Below are 26405 nucleotides of genomic sequence, written 5' to 3' on the forward strand. Positions count from 1 at the left end.
AGAACACCTGGTTGAGGAAAACACACTAAGTTTATCCTATGGTTTCTGGTATCATCTATGCCTGCGGATATGTCTCCCAGTCTGAGAAGTATGAAACTAGAGAAAACTGATATTAGATTTCTGACTTTGAGGTTCTCACTTGGAAGACAAATTTATATTTCAAGTGAAGAAATGCAAAAGGGAACAAAAGGTGCTTCTTCGTATTATAACACTGAAACTCACATGGTGCAGTTGATAGGCACGTCATCTTCATGGGTCATATTTGTGAGAACTCGGAAGAGTTGCATGAGAATTACAGGTAGAAACTGTATCATGACTTGGATCTCCATGGCATGCAAACACTAAAATAAGTCATTATTAGTTATGAAAATAAACCAAAATGTGATATAACTCGCAAAGGTGAAACAAAAAATTACGTAATGAGAAATACATTCACTAGAATATAAGCTTACTTGAAACACCAGCTTCAGGGGACAGGGGACTTTGTCAATTACTTTATCCACATCTCTATTTTGGTACTCAGATTTTATTGGTTCATTTAATATTAAATGCTCTATCGAAGATATCAAGTATAACTGGGATCAACAGGCTTTGGAATAAAGACAACAGACTCTTGGTAAACCAACACTCAATTGGGGCAAGGAGGAGGTGTGTTTGGAGGTAATGGAGACTGGCCTACGGGGCCCCCCCCCCCCACCATTTGTGTGTTTTACAGAGGAATGTGGGCCATCACGTTGTGGTGAGAAGTTACGTGGGATTCAGTAAAGTGTGTTTCTCTATATAATTGGCTTTACACTGGCACCATCTACAAACTGAGGCAGCTTTGCCTTCTAACAGCCTCACATTACATTTCCTCAAAGTGCTAGCTGACACCCTATCTCCACTGATCAGCATGGTGACATCAAAGAGAGGAAATATGTTTGTGTATATGCGGAAATGATACAAGCAGCTAACTGTAACATTTCTTCCTTCTTCCTTCCCTTCTCTCAGCATTCATTCATTCACTTATTCATTCGCTCACTCATTTAGTCAACTGGCCAACCAAAAAAAAACCTCACTGAGCACCATCTACACCAATTCAATATTCAGTGCCATGGGCGATACAGAGATGGGTACGACGGGTCTCTGTACTAAGGAACTCAATATTGATCTTTCACAGTCTCCCTTAATTTTGCTCTGTGTTTCCATCCTCACTCTCACCACCCCTTTCCAGGCCTCTCTCATCTATATCTGAATCATCTCAACATTGACCTCTTAGATTTTCGCGCAGCCTCTCTCCAACCAGATGTACAAGGCAAGAAACTGAGCTCAAGGAACCCATGGTCTATCCTTCAGGTTTCTCCTTCCTTTCGCCCTCTCTCTTCTATCCTTACAGGCATCGCCCCTTTTCAGGACTCTAACCTATAACCAAAAGAGTCTTAATAATTTTCTAGTAGCTCTATGCAGTTTCTCCTCATTCCCAATATGTCTCTCATTTCCACAAATTAATTCTCCTTAAATAGTGGTTACGTCAGGCCACCTTCTGCCACCATCAGGATTTTTTTGATGCTTCTCCATTACCTAGGGCACCGGTTCTCAACCGGAAACCACTTTGCCACTACCCCTGCCCACCCCGCCCCGGACATCCAGCAATGTCTGGAGACTCTGAATTGTCACCATCAGGGTGGTGCTCCCGACATCCAGTGCATACGGCAGAGATGCTTCTAAACACCCTCCAATGTACAGGACAGCCTTTACAACACAGACTTATCCTGCCCCAAATGTCAACAGCGCCAAGTCTGAGAAACTCTGATTCAGGTATTAAGTCTAAGTTACTTAAGACCCAACCTATACTTTTAGCCTTAACACTCATAATTCTTCACAAGGCCAAACTGGTGTCTCGACTGTTCCTTGAATATATCAAATGCATTCCTACCTTTGTTCACATTTTTTAGCCAAATCCTAGCCACGCTTTCCAGTCAAGTTCAAACCCCCACTTCAGTGAAGCCATTCATTCACTCATTCAACAAAGGCATACTGAAATGAGCTTTAAATTGCCAAGCACATCAAAAACACATGGTTCCTACCATCAAGCAGTTCACAGACTATGGAGGAGAAAACACACTGGAACTAAATCACTGCAATAGAAGCAGTACACAGTACAACAGTGGTATATACGAAACACACAGAGGAAGAAGCAACCAAGCCTGCAAGTGAGAAGGGAATGTCATGTGAGGCTTCAGAGAGGAGGCAAGTTCAAGGATAAGTAGGATCACGTCAGTCAGAAAAGAGAGATGGACCTTCCATGCAGAAGGGATATCCCTGCTGTTCCCCTAGAATTTATTCTCCACGCCACAGCCAGAGGGTTCCTTTTGAAAGGCAAATTCGACAATGCCGTTTCCCTCTGTTACAAACAAAACCAAACACCATGAAAAACAAGTTGTGAAGGGCTCCCCATCCCACAGGTACCCTGCCTATCGCCCCCCACTCATCTGAGGCCATCCTCCCACTTTGCTGCTCAATGTGCTCTAGCTATGCTGTCTTTGCTTTTTTTCCTGTGCTTCACACATCTGCCATCCTTTTACACAGCTTTATCACCTATGGCTGTCTTCCTCTCATTAGCTTCTTTTCAGCTTGAAATGGCATCATCTCCTGAGACAGGCCTTCCCTGACAACTCCATCTCGACTGCACTCCTGGTCACGTTAGAGCCCATTAACCTGTTCTGTTTTCCTCACAGTACTCATCCCTATGTCATGTAACTTATTTATAATCTCTCTACCCCAACTAGACCAGGTATGTTGTCTGAATTGTTCCCATTATAGTCCCAGCATCCAATATAACAATCTGGCCCATAGCAGGTGCTCAATAAATATTTGGGGGATGATTGAATAAATGAATAAAACAAAGAACCAAAGGGATAAAGATGGGAACCCTCTAGTCTCAGTGGTTCCTCAGTTTTGTGAACTCTCAGCATTTATAACCTGTATCACACATTTGACATTTAGCTACATATTGCTTTGGACTATCTTTTGTACTGCTGACTTATATTATCATTTGACTTAAGTGGATACCGTCTCTCTGACATTGTAAGATCCCTCTAGACAATGAACCTAAGTTTTCTTCTTTGCAAGCCCCATAGCATCTAGAAAAATACTTAACACATAATAAGAGCTCAACATGTAGATGGTTAAATGAAGTGATGAAACAACGTCATTTACAAGGACAACAGATAGCAAGGTTTGATAGAACACCGGACTATGGATGAGTCAAGAGACACTTCAAGAGACAGGCTCAGCTCAGCTCTACTAACCAGCTGAATGACCACAGGCAAATCACTCTCCTCAGGCCTCAGTTTCCTCATCTGTAAAAAAAAATCGCTAAAGATCCCTTTCAGTACTAACATTCCATACAGGAGTTTGCCTCCTTCTATAATCACATGGCATTTCATTCACTGCCACTAGAGGGTGAGCATAGGTCACATAAGTATCAGAAATTCCACACCCTAAAAAACACAATGTGAGTACTTTTTTTTTTTTCTCCATTCTAATACCAGTATAGGAAAACAGTGTTCTGTTCAATTCTGTTAAAACTTTTACAAAGTTTCCCCACTGGAAAAGCTGATGACCTCAACAGACAAAGCATTCATACATAGAGCACGAGCTCTAGCTACTACCCAAGAAAAGGATTTGAAGTTAGGTGATTACTATACTTCTTAATGATAATTAAGAATAGTAGCCACTGTGCTCACTTCAGCAGCACATATACTAAAATTGGAACGGTACAGAGAAGATTAGCATGGCCCCTGTGCAAGGATGACATGCAAACTCGTGAAGCGTTCCATATTAAAAAAAAGAAGCAAAAAAAAAGAAAAGATTAAAAAAAAAAGAATAGTGGCCACCATTTATCGGCTACCTCCCTGATTCTACCCTTCCAACAATATATTTTCTGTATGGCAGGCAGAATACTTTAAAACCAAAGTCACATCATGTCACTCCTCTGTTCAAGGCTTCCCATCTCATTCAGGGTAGAATTCCAACTCCTCATCATCGTTTATGCTGCCTTACCTGACCAGCAACCCAGCTACCTTTCCAATGTGACAGCCTATCATTCCATGTGCCAGCCACACTGGAACTCCTGCTGTTCCTTGAATGCACCAAGCAAGCTCCTCAGGGCCTTTGCACTTGCTGTTCCCAGCTCTCCCCCAGAATTCCACATAGCTGGCACCCTCCTTTCCTTTAGGTCTCTGTCAAATGTCACTTTATTGGAGAGCTCTTCTTTGACACTTTATCTAAAAGAGGGACTCCTTATCACTGCTATTCCCCTTCACTAAGTTTTGGTTTTCCTTATAGCACTTATTACCACCTGCTGCGACATATGCAGTGGGCCCTCTGTATCCACACGTTCCACGACTGTGGATACAGAGAGCTGACTGCAAGGGGCTTGAGCATCTTTGGACTTTGGTATCTATGGAGGGTTCTGAAACCAATCCCCCGAGAATACAGATGGACCACTGTGTATATACACATATATTCATTCCTGTTTATTGTCCATCTGTCCCCACAACAAAGTAAGCTCCTTGAAAATAGGGATATTGTTTGTTTTTTTTCACTTATCCTCCCAATGTTTAGAATGAAGCCTGGCCTGTAGGATGCACTCAAGAAAAAAGTGTGGAATGAATGAATACTGTACAGCAGACACCTTAGCTCACTAAGGCCTCACGACCACCCTACAAGTGCGTGTTGTTTCTATCTTTATGTGACAGAAGAAGAAACAGAGGCTTGGAGCAGTTAAATAACTTGGTCAAGGTCAATCACAGGACTAATAAGTGACAGACCTGGGACACGAACTCAGTTTGTGATTCCAGAACCCATACGTGTATTATCTCATGGCATACTACTTCTCTGAAAGAAATGAACATTTTCATTTCCTGAGAATATCATTCACTATTAACATATGTCTAAAGCAAAATCCTGTAGAGGCTTCATTTAAAATAAAAATCCCTCAGACTGGCCATGGCTGATCTACTGAAGGAGCAGCCAAAACAAAAGTCACTGTTAGCTGGGTCCCATGACGTGCGCCCTGTCCCACCACCTTAGGGAAAAGAGAGTCCTGGATTCTCATCTCAATACCTTTGATAAAATATGGTGCTATTTATGACTCTCTCCTATGCAACATGCAGAAATTAGGTTCTCTCTTTTTAGCTGCCCCTTTTGATAATCTTTTGCCTATGAACACAGGAATCATTTCACATTTTATTCCAAGCAAAAGTGACTCCGTTTCTCCTGGCCCCTTTCCCCATAGCATTCTCCACCTTTACCAGGCCGTCAGCAACATGAGAAAAGACCTGGAAAAATCAACTTATGGAACGGTAATAAACATTTTCATGAGATTTTCAGAAATATGTTGTCAAATTCTGGCGAAAACATTTTCTTCCTAAGGTAGCAATCCTGCTGTCTGCTTCTAAGCAGCCACTTGATGGAAAAGCACGTAATAGAAAGTGTTCTCTTGAGGATACATAGCCAGAAGTATTTTTAAAGTGTTCGTTTGAATTCTTTTCCCCCATCAAAATATGTGGCAACCGAAAGACATGAAAAACAAACCTTTCACAGAAAGCTGCTGTTCATTTACCTTTAAATACTTAATGAGCGCCCCTGGAACTTCTTTCGAGCCTGACTGAATCAGCTGGCAATGATGGAAGAATTTGTGCACATGTAGATCCTGAAAAACAGATGGACACAGCCATATGAAATGTGATTCATTACCTGCAAAACACAGGGCTCTCTACCTCCGTGTACCACCCTCCCACCGCAGAATCTTGCAAATCTGTTTCCCTGGGTCTTCTAATGGCCCAACTCGGCATATGCAGCTACCAACACGCATGTTCCTAAATGAGTCCCAGAGTCCTCTCAACCATCACACAAAGCAGACAAACCAAGCACACTCAGCGTGTACCTAAGCACACCAGGTAGGTCACCGTTTATGCCCAACTAATCGAACATTTGTTTAATTTCTTTTTTGGCTAGCGTAGTCTCTGAAGTTGGGCTGCTTCCATGTTTTAACAAGAGAAGCAGGAAGAGAGGTCTGAATTGACAGGTGAAGAAAAGACAGCAGCAGGGAGTCACCGGAATAACGGTCTCAGGCATTCAGTGCCCAATGTACCCTGGCCCTGCAACCGGCCAGCGTCCAGCTGTCCTATATGGAATCTACAGACATTGGATTTGTGGACAGCATGGACTGTATCAGGAACCGGAATCATGAAGTTCGGATTTTGACCTGCTTCCCCTAATTACTACCTGTGTGACCTCAGGTAAATCATCTAACCTCAGTTTCTTTTCCGATAAAATGATGAAGTGGGCAGGCGGAACTAAGAGGGACCTCGTAGGCCACACCGAAGAGTGCGGATTTCACCTTCTCCATCTGTTGACTTTTCCAACTGTGCTTGAGTTGTCTCAGAGATATCTGATTCTAATTTCATGGATGCTGCGGCTAAGAGCAAACTGTAGTAGCAAGCCATGATCCACCGACTGCGAATTTCTATGTTCAACTCCAGTCTAACCACGAGAAAAACATCAGACAAATCCCAACAGAGGGGCATCCTACAAGACAGCAGTAGTCCTGAAAACTGACAAGGTGACCAAAAACAATGAAAGTCTTGGAATTTATCACTGCCAAGAAGAGCCTAAGCAGATGTGACAACTAAATGTGACACGCTAACCTGGATAGATTCCTGAAACAGAAAAAGGCCATTAATAGGTAAAAGGATCTGGTAATTTGAGGAGAATTTTTAAATCTGAGCTATTATTAAGAATGCTGTTATTACTAATGAGAAAGTCTTTCAGGCCACAACTTCTCTAAAGCTGTCGAATCGAATATAGTCTATTTTAATCAAGAAATATAACTCAAGTATTAACGTTGACAAAATTCAGGTAATGCAACTTACTTGAGTGTAAATGGTAGACTCCAAGTGGCTCTTAATTTTCAACAAAGGCTTTGCACCATCTACCCACTTAATATCCACATTAGATTGCTGTGAACAGAAAACACACGTGAGTTTCTGTACCACTGCAATCAATAGATGAGCAACATATAATGAACGCCTTTATACGTTTCAACATTTTCTTTCAGAAACAAATAATGTGTTAGTTTCACACATAGGGAATTATTGGAAAAAATAACCCACCTTTAGAATAAATGTATCCTAAATCATTTTGAATTTCCAATCCTTTGCAGGCTGATACTTTTCCAAATGACAATAAAAATTACTAAATAAATGAATTCTTTTAATGATGCACAGAATCAAAGTCCCATTTTAAAAATCATTTAGAATCAACAGACATGAGGTTACTTTGTGAAACTACTATGCAAGCTTCTCAACACTCATTTTCGATACTCATCTTTGCTGTGGACCAGCACCAGCCCTCAAAGCACACTCTGAATAGCTATCAACCAGACCAAACTATCGACTACACCAATGGTATTCTACTTTTTAAACATTTCATCATCTACGTACACCTGAATCACTTTGCTGTACAGCAGAAATTAACACAGTGCTGGAAATCAACTATACTTCAATAAACTTTTTTAAAAAGAGGGGAAAAAACCATTTCCTCATGATTACTTCAACAAATACAGATATTTTCCTACCCTTCTGGATTCTGCATCATTCACGTTCAAGTAGCCTGGGGGAAGATTGGCGGAAACTGGCAGCTGCTGCTCAAATGTGATGATTCTACCATCCTTCAGCAAAGGTACCCAGGCAAAGCCAACTGCCAAGACAATAATCAACCATGAGAAATGAAATGGTGAATGCAATTAGCTACGCAAATGTCTGGTCGCTGGGGAGCAGGGTAGGTCTGTACGTGGGAGTCCAGGTGTTGGGCATCCGAGGGCTGGGGGAGGAACAATGAGTCTGGATCGCTTCCTAATCCTAGCCTGGCCACTAACAGGTTATTCACGCTACCTCCTTGACTATAACAGTGGGAACTACAACCCACAGCTCTTCTATCCAACAGAGTGATTGAGAGACCAAAGGGAGTTAATATGCCAAAACACTTGAAAACTTTTAAAGAGCATCAATTTCCTTATCATGACACATTGGGGGAGAATTTGGGGTAGACTTATTTTTTTTAAAGATTCAGATGTCTCTCGTCCATCCTTACAGAGTCTCATATCTGAGACTATAATCAGACAACAATCACCACGTTCCAAACTTTCTTCCAGCAACCCTAGGGTATGTAAGGGACTATGGAAAATTAAGGTCACAAGTCAAGGTTGCATTCCATATTTATACAAGGCAGTATTTAGCTGGGCAGTTTTCCTGATTACAGAAGGAAGAGGGGTTGGAGGAGAATGCAGCTAGGGCGCAGTGCTTACAACTGGAATCCACTGAGAAATTTTCCTCCCCAGTCTCTATATTTCTTAACAGTTCTACCCCAAAGAGCCTCTTGGCCTCCTATTAGAAAACTCATCATGTTCTAACTAAAAAAGCCAGAGCCATCTGTGTTGCTCAAGTCAAGTGGTGTCAGTAATTCCATTATAGAGATTACTCTGGGCTTCAAGTGTTTACAACTCAGCTGTAAAAAAGCTTGCTCTGGACTGAGTTCTGGCATATGAGAGAGGGTGTTGGCCGGAGAGTACTTTTGAATGCCATTGCTTTCTGATGCTTTAAAATTCTTTGCGTGAGTGTGGTGTGTGTGTCTGCATGTGCACACGCACGTGTTTACACTGTGCGCACAGAAGTCAACACAAATCTGGTTAGAATGTTTTCATTCACGTGTTTAATTTGGCAAATGCTTTAATTCTTCAAGAGACTAACATGTTGCGTTCTCGAAGTAGACTGAATGGCTTTCTCAGATGCTGAAACACGCCTGAAGGGCATCTTACTAGTACAACTTCAGAAATGCTTTACCCAGAGCTCTTCTTTTAGAAAAAGCAGAGGGAAGTAACATGAGCAGGAGAACTGTTCAAAAGGACTCTGTCAAAGTAGTTAAACTGAAAATTAGACAAATGACAAAAGCTTTCCAGTCCAGAAAGTAAGAAAAGGAAAATACATTTCTTCTTCTTAGGCAACAGTTTTTTCATTATAGAAATTTTTATTGAGATATTATTCAGACGCCATACAATTCATCTATTGAATATTTAAAGCATACAACTCAGTGGTTCCTAGCATATCCACAGAGCTGTGCAACTATTGCCACGATCTAATTCCAGAACTATTTCATCACCCCCAAAAGGAACTCCATACCCCTTAGAAGTCACACCCTGTTTCCCCTGATCTACTTTCAGTCTCTATGGAAGTGCTTGGGCAACATTTTTGCACTGTGAATCAATCAGAGCATGGCCAAAGGTGTCTCGCAGTCAAAACTCATCTAGCACACTTGGAAGCTATCAAGGTACAATGTCAAGCACAAGCCATCTGGCTCAAAGATATGAAGCCACTTAAAGGATGGACAGTTAAAAGTGATGAGTGGTGGGGAGGAGGGATAAATTAGGAGTTTGGGATTAAGAGATACACACTACTCTATATAAAATAGATAAACAACTAGGACCTACTGTATAGCACAGGGAACTATATTCAGTATCTTGTAATAGCCTATAATGGAAAAGAATCTGAAAAAGAATAGGTGTGTGCGTGTGTGTGTGTGTATACTGAATCACTGTGTGCTACACCTGAAACACTGTAAATCAACTGTACTTCAAAAACATTTTAAAATATATTCTTCTAAAGTGATGAGTGGCACAGAGAATAACTGTCTCACACTCCACTGAGCATCTCGCCTACTTTTATCTAGGATTTGGATAAGGAAAGAGCCATTTGTTTCTCAGGAGGTGCACTGTCATAGGTTCTTATCATTCTGCCAGATTCCTTCTCAACCTGCAAGGTCCCTACCCTGAATGAACTGCAATTTCTTTGGGGATCTAGAACAGCACCACACTATCCACACTATCACATTCAGTCCTGCCAGGCATCACTCAGATGTCTCACTAGCACCTCAAACTCAACACCAGTCAAAACCTACCATCCCCACCCACAGTTCTGCTACTTGCCAATACCTTCTTTCTAGTTTTGAAACTTCAGTGCTAACTTTGAATTACCTCTCTAGTAGCCAATCTCTTGCCGGGCCCAGTATATTCCTCTGTAATTCTCTTTCTCCATTCCTCCCTGTCCGTTATGGCCACAGTGTGGCCCCCTTTCTCTCTCGTTTCCTCCTTCCTTCCTTCTTCCTGCTCCAACTTACCCATTATATTGCTGCCTGATTGGATTTCCTGCAAAACAGCTCTTACTGGAGTTTACAACCCTCCAGTATTTCCTTATTGGTAACAGAATAAAATCTAACCCACTGCCTGGCATTCAGGGCTCTCTACCATCTGACTGATGCTTCCTTTCCAACCTGGCATCCTATGATTCCCTCCCCAGTACCCTGTGCTTCCATCCTATTGAACTACTCCCTGTCCAGACCCCTCAATACTCTGCCTCTATACCAGCTGTTCCTTCATCCTGGAATCCGCTACCTTCCTGCCATCACTGCGTTATCAAACTCTACCCTGCCCTTTAAGGCCTCACCCAAACACCATCTCCTCCTGGAAGACTTCCCTGATCCCCAGCCACCTGTCCCTCCACCAGCCAAAGTAATAACTCGCTCTTCTCTGCCATCACATAGCACTATTTTCTTGGTAATTACTACTTGCTATCTTGTGTTATAAATGTCTTCATAGGTCTCATTTCCCCTACTAGATCATGTGCTCGCTGATGATGAGATCTACGTTTGGTTCTCCACTGTATTCTCCCTAGTACTTCCTGCAATATCTTGTACATAATACATATGCGGACATATTTGCTGAGTGAATGAACAAATGAACAAATTTAGGATTGGTCCAGGCTAGCTTGGAGCTGAATCCCAGGGCATGCCGACATTGATACAGTGGGTGTGGCGCGGGCCATGTTCTTAGGGTTGTCTATGTTCTCCTAAGGATGCTTCCCATTGGTTTATCTAAAGTTTTGCTGAATGAGACCATGACTGGGGCTTTACTACCAACGCTTATTCAAGTCCTCCTCTCACGAGAACCCTAATTTCCCTCAGGTTCAAAAACACCCATGGCTCTGGGCTCACTTCCCTCTTCTCAGTGAGCAGAACTGGAAAATTCTGATTGCTGGGGCATTCTACATGAAAAAAATAACAAAAACACTGCATCACAATATGGGTTTCTCTCTGAGAAGGGCAATATTACTTTATGTTGCCTATGGTAGTCTAAGCACACCGGCAAGCATTTGGATGTGACATTGGGTAGAAATGAAGATAAAATGGACATATAATTCATCTTTTACCAATGAACTTTTTAACTCAGAAATGTACTTTTTGGTGAGGGGAAGCGGTCTGTAGCTCCACGAAAAGAGGTTATATCCAAGACAACTCCATTTCAAATAGCTCTAGAGAGAGACATTTAAAGAGCACACATACCTGGAGTTTCAACTGTATCCTGCTTTTTGGTTGTTCCCTTTATGTTAATTTCACAACTTACATGATAAAAAGTGAAAAGCAAATGATGTTTTTGATGCAGATGAATGGGAAGCTCAATTTTAATCTGAAATGAAAGCAAAATGACACACAACATTCTGTTTTGTTTTCACTGTCAAGCTGGACTGTCAGACCTTTAGCTCTGTTTCATCATACTTTTCCAATGACATATTTTTCTAAATCACAGGCCAAGTGGTCAAATAATAGATATCATTTAAATATATTCCAAATGCTTTTCTGGTCAGTTTCACTTTGACAACAATATTCTCTTGGGTTTTGACGGCTGATTTATTACTTTTGCTGGAGAGTCTAGTGGATTCTCTTGGATTCAACTTTGCAGCAGGATTTTCTGAAACACTGGATCAAAACCACATCCTTACAGCCCAGGCATACCCTGTAACTCAATCTGAGGCAGTGAATGCAATCCATCTACAATGTGCACTGAATTTGAAAGGCTGCTTTTTTCAAAATCACTGCCCTCCTCTGCATGAAAAAGAAATTAAACCTTTATAAATAAATGTGCAAGTCGTGCTACTATGCGATCCACAAATTACAGTTTATAGCAATTTCTTCAGAAGAAAAACACAACTTTAGTTTTGAATAAATAAAAAGTATCATCCTGACACACGAATTTAATACTAAAAATTAATACTTTAATACAAGCATCACAAATAATTTTCCAATCAGAACCCAACTGAATGTTTGTAATGCCTCCTGGGAAGTATGTGGGAGACAGATTACAGATTTAATTGATTTAACCCACATACCTGGACCTGCACAGGAACACATGCAAACACACACACACTCACACTCACTTTCCTGGTTAACATACAGTGAATGATTGAAAAGTCCACTTCTGGCTTCCTACAGATACTGTGGACTACTTACTACATGAACAAGTTTTCTCTAGTGACTGGCATAGGTTATTGATAGGGATGTATTAAACAGCTCGGTGATGGGACATCTGGCCTAATTATCATTCACACAAGGCACAGTTTTTGTGTTATAACTAATTTCTGTTGTAGGTATATTTCACCACAGAATGTGCCTATTCACAGCATCCAGACCATCTGGGTATCTAATGCTCTGCTGCACATAAATACGGACATCCTCCCTCCCTGGGTGGCAAAAATGCAAAGCCCCACTATCCTCCTCCCCATCCCCCGTGAAAGTAGGGGCACTGGACTGAGAAGCAATGAGCGAGCCTCGGGCTGGGGTTTAAGGCTTCCACACAACAGCAGCTGGGCCTGGGGAAATCGGGACAGCAGGGGGGATGCTTTCAAACCAAGCCAGGGATGGAGATGTGGAGCCTGAGAAGCAGAAACAGCAGAGCTTCTGGCCTGGGATGCACAGCCGGGTTCCATGGAGACAGGTAGCAATCAAAAGCAGTCTGCGGATTTGGATAAGCCGGCTACACACAGACTAGAAGAGGCTGTGACAGAGACACTAAGAGAGACGCTGGAAAGGACACAGAGACGTAGAGATAGAGGAGCGGGAAGAAGGAAAGAGAGGCAGACTGAGGAAGGGTGCTTAGAGGCTGGGAGACCACGCCAGCCTCCTCCGTCTACGTCCCACGGAAGAATTTAGTGCAGCCGATGGGATTCCGGGGGTTCAGCTGTGCTGCTGTATCTCTGAGAGCATTTCACTTACAAAGAGGCTGCCCCTTGCCACAACAGAACCCGGGAGGAAAGAGCAAGAAGGGCCTTCAGAAAATCCCTTCTAAGTTTCTTATTTTCAAGCTTTGGAAATGGAGGCTAAGAAACGGGAAGTGACTTGCTCAAGGTCCTGCAGCCAGCTGTTGTCAAAGCGAGTGCTAGAATCCCCGTTCCAGTCTGGTGTCTGTTTCCTACGTTATCTCACGCCAGAGACCCTTCAATTTGTGGGCCAATCTTCCACTGTCACCAAAGGGCACCAAGCAGGCAGTGGCCCCTCGTTTTGACGTGACATTTTCTGTTTTCATGGGACAAAACATTCAGGGATTGACAGTGCAGATACAATACTGGAAATGATTCAAAGAGAAAAAGAAAAACAACCACTGCATTTTGTAAACGTCAAAACAACATGTTTTACCTCATCATAGAACTCTGGATTCTGGTTGTGATGTGAGACAACAGCATAAGCGTTTGTGGTAAAAACAGACCCTGCAGGTTTTCCATAAATACACTGCAAAAGAAGGAAACAGAGTCACCACTCTCAATGCCACTCTTTAAACATGATGCTAGGGGAACTACAAACAGTTAGAGGCATCTGTGAGCCCAGGGTCACGGCCAAGCCCACCCGGCTCCTACCATGAGCCTGTAAATTCCAAATCATTTACAGTCCCTTCAGACACCACCCCAGACATCGCCTTACTTGGCTGCATGGATGCTTCTGGATTTCCAGCCATCAGAGGAATATAATTCCAACCTAGCTGACAGTAAGAAGCTGAACACTTCTAATCATTTGGAAGGGAAACACTCTCCAGCCAGGCCTGGAAAGCTTACTTCTCTCGTGCTATTGGCACTTTTTTTTATTATTTTTGTAATTAAATATCAATAATATTTATTGATAGTAATAGACTTATTTATGCTCAGAAAACACCAAAAGGTACTTTTATTTCAGATTAGTTAAACAAAATGTCACCTACTGAGGTAGAATGAATAAGTATTATATAATTTGAGAGTCAGTTATAATTAGCAATAAAAAGATACACAAAAATATGGAACGCTTCACGAATTTGCATGTCATCCTTGAGCAGGGGCCATGCTAATTTTCTCTGTATCGTTCCAACTTCAGTATATGTGCTGCTGAAGCGAGCACTGTACTTCATTTTTTTTTTCTTTAAGAACTTTTGACACACAATTGACATACAATAAACTGCATATATTTAAAGTGTACAATTTGATATTTTTTTCTTATCAGTAATGTACATATGGCGATCCCAATCTCCCAATTCATCCCCCCTCAACCACCGCCCCCCAATTTCTACAATTCTTAACATGAGAAGCTCCCCCTTGGTCGGTCAGCAACATTTGCTGAGTGCGCGTTGTGCAGTGGGCAAGGCAAGGACTTAACAAAACAGAACCAACAGCAGATCCATTCCTAGCCTCGAGGAATGAGAAACTGAATGTCCATTAAGCTACAGACCAGCTTACTGTTCTCACACCTTATGAGCCACAGTTTAAGAGTCACCGGCTTGCTGTTACACCAATAAAATTAATGGAAGGCTTTCTACGGTTCCGTGGAGAGATCCGATTTCATTTCTACTGTGAGGTTTTCACTTCCATAGGCCTAATAAGTTCAAGGATGAATATATAGAGTCAGCGTGCCAAGGTCCTAATTGCCTCACTCGGGTACTTCAGAGTCAGCCTCCAGGCCAGCTCAGAAATGAAACTGAGATTCCATGTGAGTGCATCGCCAACTCTCCTTAAATGTGGTTATGAAGGCAATTTGCAGGCACTGCGGAAAGGTAACCTAAGAATCTTTAAGTATACAAAAAGATACTGCATGGGGGCGAAGAAAAAGTTATTCTCCTCTCCACTGGAGAAAGAATCAGAGAACATACACCTAATGTGAGCCAGCTCATTCTTAATTTGACTTTGGTTTCTCTGTGAAAAAAACTCTCTTTTCAAAGGCAGGAGCTATTAAACATTCAATGACTTAATCGGGAATATTCCAGCCTCTTTCCTGACGTGGTTTAAATGGAAGATTCGCCATCCATCTGTCTGATTTAGGCTCAAGCTAGAGAAGTGGGAAGCCAGATAAACACTTTGTGATGGCCAGACATTCTGACTTCTCTCTCAGGCCTCTGATGAATGGGCTAAAAGGCCAAAAGTAAAGAGCTGCTATAAAGAGTGAAAATGTAAGGGCACTGTGAAGGGACAGGTATTAAAGGATTGCGGTATCAGATAATACTAAGATGCTTTTCATAGATCACTAATTCAAGTTTGGAGGCACCATTTGGCCAGCCACGGACTAGAAGTCATATCTCAGATCAAAGCAGTCATGCTGTGCTTCTGTCAGCTTGAAGCCTGTTCAGGTTTCAAGGAGAAAGGAGGTTCAACTCCCCTGATGGTACCGTTATAAGCTGTCAGGTCATAGGAGAAGACAACCTTATGATTGGGCATCGGAGCAATGCAAAATCAAAGTGGAGCAAAGGCAAAAATCTGCCATATGAAGCTTACCCATTTTTAAAGCTATATATGCTCCTAACTCATTTTGTGATTTCTTAATATGCAACTCATTCTTATAGTTAATGTGTAAGAGTAGAGAAGATGATATTACCTTTGTCACATTCATACATTTTCTTTGACATTTAGACACATTAAGCTCAGCATACAAAACTACTGGGTACCAAAATCTCTACCTCTACTAAAAATGCATGCTTATCAATATCACCAACAAACCTTTAGAGCGCTAGCCTCACTTTCATCCGAATCCCGGAATTCCACGCAGACCGCAATGTTCCTTGCCTAAAATGATTCATCATTCAAAATGAGTCACAAAACAATAAGATTATAAATAACACTTTACACCCCAAAATGGATAGTTTACACTGTTTACCTTGGCAAATGTTTTCTGGCTATCATATTTTAATTGCAAGGGGTATACATATAGATGGTTTTTGTAAATAGTAAATGGATAACAATATTTTGTCATTTCTGGAACAAACTCTTCAACTTCCACAGTAATATTTTGACAATTCTTTTCAAAAGGCTTCAGGGGCACATAGGAAGACGTAATACAATCTATAGCAGAAAAAAAAAACAGGCAAAGATATAACAATTATTAACACATTCCTGCATTTATAAAAATACACGTGGACTGTGTTCTCAAAGAGCGGTTTAAGAAACAGAATTCTCAGTGATTGACGAAAAGTCATACAACCCCTTTAAGAACCCAGAAGAACAAGTAGGAGTAAGTAGCCTGATGCTGATTTTAGATTTTAGTGAGACCCTTCAAACCAGACATGGATTGCTATTTCATTCTCAACGTAGAGTGACTTGCCAAATATAACACATCATAATTTTGACAAATTTAAACTCTGCAAAGAAATCCATTACATTTTTCCTCCTGTGACTGCAATTTAGCTTTCACTGCAAATTTTTATTGGTATCAGGGAAGTAACAGTAAATGTATGCCAATTAGCTCATAGCTAGTCACTCTTAAAAAGTTAACTTGGTGCAGGTGCAAATTTTCACTTAAGAAATAATGGCAGCCTTTTGAAACTACAGATCTTATGATGTGTTACCAATAATAAAGTCAATCCTCCCGAACGTGGAAAACAAAAAGCCTCAGAGAGGTGTAGTTGCACATGCTGAGGTAGCCCCTTGTCGTAAAGGTTATTCATACACTTAAGGGGCTCTGAAACTCTAGTCCTTGCTGCAGAGCGATACTGATGAAGGAGGAAGACCTGGGAGAGTCAGACCTGAGGACACAATATTTTTCATTGGGTTTGGTTTGCTATTAGAGCGTTACTTACAATAGACTATCTGGAGGTACAGAGTAAAGGCACACAGAAATAAGTGATCATTTCACTACCCACAGATCACTACTGCTAATATTTTGGCATATTTTCTTCTAGACTTCTTCCTATGCATGTTTTATGTAACAACACAAAAATCCCACTGTATACAGAACTTTATCCTGGTTTTTATTGGCATTTTATCTGATGTCTTACTTCATGAATTCTTTGTAAACATCATTTTTCATAGCTGCATAAAGTTTCATGGTATCAGGATACCATAACTGCCCTAACCGCACTGAGAGTGTTGCACTCTTTGGTTGTTTCCAATTCTCTGCCTCCCCCCCCCCCCATATAAACAACACTGCAAAGAACATCTTTATGCATAAACTCCTGTCTACACTTCAAATTATTTCTTTAGGAAAAAAAAATCCATTGTACTCTTAGATGTTTTAAAATGTCAATTGCCACTCTCCTACTTCAATCCTTTCGTGACTTCTCGTGGTACTTGGAATGAAATTCAGTCTTTTAAGGAGTTACAATGGTCTTTACAATTCTCTACATGATGTGATTCTTCCTACTTCATCTCCTATCTTTCTTGTTCCCGTCATATGCTACACTAGAGCCACATAGGCTGCGTTTCTGTTCATACAAACCAAGCTAGCTCCCACCTCAAGGTCTTTATATATGTGACACCCTCAGAGCAGAATGTACAGTCCCAGCCACCACATGCTGGCTGGGCCACATGGTGAGCCTTCCTTTTTAAAGCAGTCCACCCAATCACAGACTGAAATTATTCACTTATTTGTTTTCTTGTTTAATGTTTGTCATTCCTTCTAGACTGTAATCTCCATACTTTCAAAGCATATGCTAAGTATTCAATACAGTTTACTCAATAAATGCTTATTCGGTGAATAAATGGCTAGATAGACTCTCAAAAATGGAATGTCTTAGTTACAGACATTCGTGGATATCTGTTGCCAAACTGTACTCCTACTCGTGATGGGGGATGATGCCTGGTCAAAACTTAGCCAGCATTAGACAGTTCCACTTCATTTTTGTAAATCTGATAGATGAACAAAAATATCATAATGCTTAAATGTTTAACTTTGTGTTAGTGGCATAATTACTGAGACTGGACATGTTTTAAATATTTACCAGTCACCTTCTTTCCTGCAAATTGTCTTTTATGTCTTCTGTCCATTTTTTTCCTGGGATCATAGATCCTTGTCTTTAGACAAGAAAAGAGAGTCTCCTCCTTTTGGATCCCTTTGCTGATGAAACGTATCCAAGACAAAAGGAGCAGAAACTGACCGGAGCACACGCACAACATCGTATACTATACATGAAACAGCATCTGATAAAATCAACTTAATTCACTTCCTAATCTGGAACTATTCACCATGTGTCCTGGGTTGAACAGTGTCCCATCAAAATTCACATCCACTGGAAGCTCAGAATGTGACCTTATTTGGAAATAGGGTCTTGGCAGATGTAATTAGCTAAGATGAGATCGTAATGGATTAAGGTGGGCCCTAAATCCAATGACTGGTGCGCTTAGTAGAAGGCCATGCGAGGAGAGAGGCAGAGATTAGAGTGATGCAGCTACAAGCCAAAGGATGCCAAGGACAGTCAGCAGCCACTAGAAGCTAGGAAGAGGCGAGGAACGATTCTTCCTTAGAGCATTTAGAGGGAGCATGGCCCTGCTGACGCCTTGATTTTGACGTCTAGCCTCTAGAACCACAAGAGAATAAACTTGTCGTTTTAAGCCACCGAGTTTGTAATACTTTCTTACAGCAGCCCTAGGAAACTAATACACCATGTAAACCTCAAGAAAAATACTGGAAAGATAAAAACCTGAGATACAAACATAGCCCTGTAGGTTTATTTGCAATATGTAAGTTCTTACTTGATAAATCCACAGGAACACATTCTACTGTGATGTTTAGCTGCCCAGGAATAATCTGCAATTTGGTCTTCTCTGGCCTAGATGTAAAATAAGAATATTTTATACTTAAAAAATATGATTACGAAGTATTTTGGTTACCCTTTATCCAAACTTCCAAATGCTTCCAAATCCAAATTCTTCAAAGCATTTTATTTTTCCCATACATGACTCACATTCATCATTTGAAGAAATTATAATTCATCTATTATATTGATTTACTGCAGTAACTCCAAAACACTTACTTCTTGTATTCCGAGAGCAACTTGAGAATGTCTTCATTTGAAAGCTTGCTACTGTCCTGTTTATACAAAGGAGAAAATCTCCCATCCAGGTCCAGAGAGCCTTGAATATCTTTGAAAATGGGTCTAAAACAGCAAAAGAAGGGGTTTTTTAACTTGAAAGTATTGATAAATTAAGATAAAATGGTGGTGGTGGGAGTATAAAATGGTGAAACTCTTTTGGAACATAATTTGGCAGCTTCTCTTGAAGTTCAGCGTAACACCTACCCTCTGATCCTGTAGCTCCATTCATATTTATCTGTTATAGCCCCAAACTGGCAACCACCCAGATAGTCATCAACAAGTGAATGAATAAACAAATCATGGTATATTCTTACAATGGAATACTACTCAAAGGGAACAACTGATACAACATTATGGATGAAACTCAAAAACAGATTGAACACATGAAACCAAATGCAAGAGTACATACTGCATGGAATTTACCTAGTGGCGCAGTGGTTAAGAATCCACCTACCCATGCAGGGGACACGGGCTCGATCCCTGGTCCAGGAAGACCTCACATGCTGCGGAGCAACTAACCCTGTGTGCCACAACTACTGAAGCCAGCGTGCCTAGAGCCCGTGTCCTGCAACAAGAGAAGCCACGGCACTGAGCAGCCCACACACCACAACGAAGAGTAGCCCCAGCTCACCACAACTAGAGGAGAGCCCACGTGCAGCAACGAAGACCCAACGCAGCCAAAAAAATAAAAGAGCACATACTGCATGATTCCATTTATATTCTATTCCATTTATAGAATAGGTAAAAGTCATCTAAGGTCAGTGGTTGCCTGGGTGGGGGTGGGATGGCTGACTGGACCGGGGATGTGAGGAAACTCTTTGAAGTGATAGACATATTCTATATCTTCGATGGGGTGGTAGTTATATGACTGTATACATCTGTGAAAATTCATCAAGTTGGACATACAAAATGTGCACTTTAATCAAAGGTAAATTACATCTCAATAAAGGTGATAAAAATTGAATTAGATCTTTAAGATCAATTTATAGAGTTTACAATATATACGCAAAGTTTCCAATATGAATTGGAATTAGTCCCTTCCCTTGCCCTTCTTCCATTTTTCAAGCAGCTTTTTAAATAAATTTATTTATTTATTTATTTTATTTTTGGCTGAGTTGGGTCTTTGTTGCTGCATACGGGCTTTCTCTAGTTCCGGAGAGCTGGGGCTACTCTTTGATGCGGTGCGTGGGCTTCCTATTGCAGTGGCTTCTCTTGTTGCGGAACACGGGCTCTGGGTGCGCAGGCTTCAGTAGTTGTGGCATATGGGCTCAACAGTTGTGGCTCGCGGGCTTTAGAGTGCAGGCTCAGCAGTTGTGGCACACGGGTTTAGTTGCTCTGCAGCAGGTGCGATCTTTCCGGACCAGGGCTCAAACCTGTGTCCCCTGCGTTGGCAGGCGGATTCTTAACCACTGCCCCACCAGGGAAGCCCCTCAAGCAGCTATGTTACTGCTAAATCAGGAAGTAATGTACAAGCAACCCACACACTGGAAGCAGCTACAGCCAGAAGCACAATTCCCCCTGGCAGAACCTCTGAAAATGTGGTTATAAGCATTAACTATTGTTCCTACTTCTAAGCATACCTCCTTTATTTTCAGTAAACAGGGGTTTATCACACATCTTTTAAATACCCCAACCAAGCCTTTAGAGTGAGTTCCTGCTACTGCTGACAACCAAAATAATTCAGGAAGAAAAAAACAGTGTAATTCCACATTAGAACTGGGGATCAAAGCTTCTAACTTCGGAGATTTTAAAATTAATTTCCTACTGGCAAATCATCATCAAGCAGCTACTGCTATGGCCTGAAGTGGGGGTGGGGGGCAGCGTGCCACAGGGCTCTGGAGCGGGCTCTGAAGTCAGGTGCCGTGCGTTCTGAGTCCTGCTCACACACATGCCACGTGACCTTGGGCAAGGATTTTTTTTTTTTTACTCCTGTGACTCAATTTCGTCACCCCCAAGATGGGGGAGAATAGTACCTACCTACCTACCTACCCATTTATTTATCTATCTATTTATTTATTTAATTTATTCACTTAGCTGTGCCAGGTCTCAGTGGTGGCATGCGGGATTTTCATTGTGGCATTCTCCAAAAAAAGGTCCCACCCCCTGCTTTTTTTTTTTTTTTTTTTTAGTTGTGCCATGCGAGCTCTTAGTTGCGGCATGCAGGATCTAGTTCCCTGACCAGGGATAGAACCCGGGCCCCCTGCATTGGGAGCACCACCAGGGAAGGCCCAGTACCCACCTCTTAAGGACGTATACATTAAGCACTTAGACCTCTGCCTTGTACAGTTAGCACTTAATTAGTATAAACAATAGTAGCAGCAGCTGGAGCATCACTACGTATGCTTCTATTTACAGGCCACATTTCACCTTCTATAACACCCAAATATACCACCCTCTGCTATTCTTTGCCCTTGACCTATTCTTGGCTATCACTCTTACCAGCCTGTAAAATAAGGACAAGGTGCTTTTTCACCTACCAATATACAATGCATTTTGAGACCCTCCCCCAAATGAAATGACTATAGTGACAGAAGAGTTAATTAACTTAGAATCTCCTACCCTTACGCTACTCCCCCGCACCCACTGAACATAACTGATTGAATTATTCCAAACATGGTGCCCTTTCCCCAGAAGTTCCGGTGAGCTGTACAGGCTGTACTACAAACAAGCCAGGGAACTTGTACTTCAACGGGGGAATAAGCAAGAAACACATTTTAAGTCATCACTGTAGGTAGACTTGCAAGATTTGGAGAAAAATCATGTAACCCACCATCAGATATGTGGTATAGATAATACACTTCCTAATATACTACCCTTGAAGGGGTTGCCAAATTTGTCATCAGAAAGCAAGAAAACCTACTAAGTAATTACACATTTGCACTTAACAACTGCATTCTCCGCCGTCTAATTTTTAGCATGTTTTTCAGAATTTCTCTATGATGGCTTTTCAAAGCATAAACCCAGCCAACTCTGAAATAGTGGGCACACTGTACATAATTCACTACAATTTCTGGTTTTCTGGAAAAAAATTCCATCGCTTTAGCAAATAAGCTCTGCTTTAAAATGCAATAAAATTAAGTGGTGTCAGTCGGATGAGTAAGCCAAGCCAAAGAAAATTTGCCTGAAGCAAGAGATTTGAAAAAATGAAAGGGTCTTTGAGGCACAGCAAATTCTAAGAGAAAGAATTCTTCTATCCCCACCCCAGCCCCATGCCCCCAAAGTTCATTTGTGGAAATCTAATCCCCAAAGTGATGATATTCAGAGGTAGGGCCTTTGGGAGGTGATTTGGTCATGATGGAGACCTCATAAAGGGGATTAGTGCCCTTATAAGAGGCCAGAGAGTTAGCCCGCCCTCGTTCCGCCATGTGAGGATACGAGGAGACGTTGGTTATCTGAAACTTGGAAGAGAGTCCTCACCAGAACCCAACCAAGACGGCACGCTGATCTTGGACTTCTAACCTCTGGAAGTGTATGAAATAAATGTCTGTTGTTTAAGCCACCCAGCCTACAGTAATTCGTGACAGCAGTCTGAATGCAGTGAGACACATCCCAAGTGTCCCAAGATATAACTGGCTTGTCAGAAACAGACTTCCGAATGCTACTGGCAAGGACAACAGCCCTCAACTTCACCTATGAGCGTGAATAGATGGGTCAGGGTTATTTTTGTACAAACCTGGCAGCCCAAGCAAAGGGCATTCTGTATTGTCCAAGGCGGCTACACACTTGCTTTGCTGTCCTGTGCACCTTCTGGGCCGTCTAAGGTCAGAAATAAGGAGATAGGATCATATTTGTTCAAACTACCAGGGACTCACCCAGAAAAATAATTGCCCCAGCTTACCCATATAACATATCAAAATCTAGGAAAACAGTATATAGAAATAGCTACAAATAAAACAGAACACACATCAGCCACCCACTTTTCAAGATGAAAGTATTTGCTAAAGGTTCTGTGTCTTCTCATCAACAGAACCCTCATCAAGATATCAGAAGAGAGACCCAGTAGATATAGGGCATGTTTAGTACCAAAGACCACTACTGGGAAAAATTTAAGCAGTTTTAATGTCTATTTCCCTTCACACATGAGCAGACAGATGCTCATCATTCTTGGGAGAAGTTTGTTCTGGGTACCACTGACCTTTTACTCCCAAGATAAAAGCCAAATGACCAAGAATCAATGCAATTAGTGTATCGTGGGCAGGAGCTGCTGTTTGCACAGGCACTGGGAGATGACAAAGGAGATTAACTGCCTATAGAGTCTAAACAGGCTGTGAAAATGCTGGCTGTATGCTCACCCCTAGGGATACAGAATGCTAGAGGCTTTTATCTATATCGTTGAGACTTTTTATTCCCCCTCAAATTAGTCTTACGTCTCTTCAGCATCTCCCACTTAATAAACACTATTTGGATACACAACTAAATGCTACATACAACAGATTGACTCTTATAAATAGTCAGCAGCTGGAGTGCTGCTAAAGAACTGTGCCACGTATGCTTTCTCTCTCTGGGCCTCACTTTTCTCATTTATAAAATGAGAGGAGAGGATTAGATCAATAACTTCCCAAAGTTTGGAACTCATGATCCAGAAATTTGGATGGTTATACATGTCACCGACTTCTAAGGTTGCCATTTAAAGACATTTTCAGACAGTAAAAAAAAAAAAATCAGACGTCTGCCATTTCAGATGCCAGCATTTCAGGAAAGACGAACGGGTGTAATGTTTAAAAAATAGGAAGGGCAAAAATCCCAGAATAAGGGACAGCCCTTCGAATTGAATACACTGAGTTTCATGAATGGTTCACTCTCTTGTCTTTCTTTTCTCATTTCATCACAGACAGGAGTAAATTTCAGTACAGACTGGCATTTGGAAACTGCAGCACTGGGTCATTTTTGCCCTCCCAGCTCTGACGTTCTAGGCCTCTATGCAGGGCTGGGAGTAAAGAAACAGTAGTCATTGCCAAGGATACGTTATCAGTGAACAGATGTTGCCTAAAAGCCTTTAGCTCTTACTTTGATAAACAAGTGAAAAATCAGATCATCATGTAAAAAAGACACAAAGGAAAAGGGGAAAAAGTCATATTCAAGCTCTAGCATGCATACTCACATAGTGTACAATATTTTCAGAAGAGACTGCATGCTGAGAAACTTTTTTGTTTTGTTTTGTTTTTTGCTTTCTTTTTGGAGGAGTCATTGATAATACCATTTAAAATATCAATAAAAGGCAAATTCTACGTTAGCCTGAAATGCTCACATATGATCTTTATAAATACCTTTGCCGGGTCGGAATTTTTGATGTAGGGCTCTGCACAGTGCGTGATGTTCCCCTGGAGCACCTTTTCAATTCTCGCAACCAGGAACATTTCAGGATGTGGATTTGTCACTGAGAAAATTCCCTGGAAAAAAATTCCTTCCATTAGACTTTTCTTTACTGTAACCTCATATATACAGTTGTTTGGTTAGTGATTCCTAGGTGTGTGTTTAGCACAGAATGTTGATATTCAACATAGGATCATGTCCAGGGCCCTGGTAAGAGATAGCACTTCCTTTCATACAGTTTTCCGAGTTCCCCATGTTCCTTTCAAAATGGATCTTCTATTTTTTTTTTCACCAATTTCAAGTCTATTAGTCCCCAAAGCGCAGGTGTCACCCTGGCTGCTTAGCCTCTAGGTACGTCCTCAGGCCTCATCAATGCAACGTGTCTTGTTTGGCTTAAGTGGCATGTGCTAAAATCGCGTGCATTTCTGAAAAAGAACAGGATATTCATTTTTAAACGTAGCTGCATGTAACTCCAGGGCAATTCACTCACACTTAACTACTATCAATACTAATGGTAGCTAAGAAGGAAGAAAATACTGCTCTGCGTAACATAAAAACTAAATCATCTTATAGAAAACATTCTTTTGCTGCAGTTAAAGAGCGCTGGTGCTCTCAATGTAAAGGTAGAGGACAGAGGATCCAAAACTCCTTTTGTTCCCAAACACTTTATTGCAGGTACTAATGTAGATGCAACCCAAGTTCCATGAGTCTTCTGTGAAGGCATGTGGAACAACCATATCATCTCCTGTCCAGTTCGGCTCCTTCCAAATATAATGTCTTCCAAATAGCCTGTGAGTTGGTTATGTCTGTTGCTTAAAGGAGCACCACACAAATGAACTCAAGTGGAAAAATCCATCACTGGGACGCTACCAAGTTTTATTTTTCTGCTTGGTATATTACCAACTGTGTCAAGATAGTGTGTTCCAGTTTTCAAAGCATTTCAGACACATTAGCTCATCTGTTCCAGATAGAACCCTCGGAGGTAGACAGGAAAGAAGAGAAAACTGAGTGCAGGACACTAAGTAGTTCCCCCAAATCCAACGGCTTCTAAGGATCCCAGACAATGGCTGATTCAGTTTTGAATTCCCAAGCAGCAAGCATGGAAGAAAGTGGTTAAAAACTGTTTGGGGAGTCAAATTTCCTGGGTTTCTCAGATTTCCCATCTATGAAATGGGGGATGATGAAAGTAATAGCTATTCTGTAATCTTCTTGAGTGGATTAAATGAAGTAATGCAAATTAGGTACCTCATTATTACCAGAGTAACCCAGAGCATCTCAAGATCACAGAACTTGATTTTTGGTTCTGCCAGGAGGATGCTGCCTGGGCTATGAGATGCAGCTGGCCGACTGCTCGAGCGGCCCCCACACAAGGTATGCTGAGCAGTGCAGCCTGAATGTGCTCTCATGCTCTCCAATTGTCACATAACTGTGCTAGACAGTTTTCGTGCACCGTCTCCCTTAGTCTTCATAAAAACCCTTGAATGCAGGCACTACGATATACACATTTTACAGGTTAAGAAACTGAGGCTTAGAGAGGTTCATGCAGCAAGTGGGTGAAGATTGCAGCCAAGGCTCCCGGACAATACAGCCCAGGCTACACAGCCTCTCAGCCTCTCGACCCAGGCTTCCAACATCTCACGCGACAAAGCTGGACGAGAACACGAACACTGATCACTGCCACGGCTAACATTCACCGGCTAACATTCACCGAGCGTCTATCGTTTCCCATGCCCAGTACTCCAGCCGCTTCCCCACAATGATGCCAGCAGCCAATGTTACCATTTTAAAGGATTTGACAATTGATAAGAGGAAGCTGCTTTCACTTGTTTATCTATGATCACTGTTACTACTGCTCTTACTGGCAGCCACGTCTTACTGAGCAAAGGCAGGGGTCCTGGTACAG

General features: G+C 41.6%; 1 protein-coding gene and 2 non-coding genes across 5 annotated transcripts in view; 1 reads left to right on the forward strand and 2 right to left on the reverse strand.

The window, feature by feature from the left end:
- DOCK11 (dedicator of cytokinesis 11) overlaps positions 1-26405 on the reverse strand; it is a 181314-nt gene that overhangs the window by 83052 nt on the left and 71857 nt on the right. For all 3 annotated transcript variants that reach the window (XM_057719162.1, XM_057719161.1, XM_057719163.1), the window contains exons 13-24: positions 24457-24579; positions 22863-22945; positions 19130-19252; positions 18849-18925; positions 16039-16223; positions 15882-15947; positions 13567-13659; positions 11440-11563; positions 7625-7746; positions 6921-7007; positions 5609-5698; positions 223-341 (exon numbers count right to left, since the gene is read on the reverse strand). In XM_057719162.1, coding sequence (XP_057575145.1) covers positions 223-341; positions 5609-5698; positions 6921-7007; positions 7625-7746; positions 11440-11563; positions 13567-13659; positions 15882-15947; positions 16039-16223; positions 18849-18925; positions 19130-19252; positions 22863-22945; positions 24457-24579 — 1292 coding nt within the window. The remainder of the gene's footprint in view (positions 1-222; positions 342-5608; positions 5699-6920; positions 7008-7624; positions 7747-11439; positions 11564-13566; positions 13660-15881; positions 15948-16038; positions 16224-18848; positions 18926-19129; positions 19253-22862; positions 22946-24456; positions 24580-26405) is intronic.
- Positions 3721-3827, forward strand: LOC130842839 (U6 spliceosomal RNA). The gene has a single exon (XR_009050611.1). It is a non-coding gene; the product is annotated as a U6 spliceosomal RNA (small nuclear RNA).
- Positions 14189-14295, reverse strand: LOC130842831 (U6 spliceosomal RNA). The gene has a single exon (XR_009050604.1). It is a non-coding gene; the product is annotated as a U6 spliceosomal RNA (small nuclear RNA).

Source organism: Hippopotamus amphibius, chromosome X, assembly GCF_030028045.1.
Source record: "Hippopotamus amphibius kiboko isolate mHipAmp2 chromosome X, mHipAmp2.hap2, whole genome shotgun sequence".
NCBI lineage: Eukaryota > Metazoa > Chordata > Mammalia > Artiodactyla > Hippopotamidae > Hippopotamus > Hippopotamus amphibius.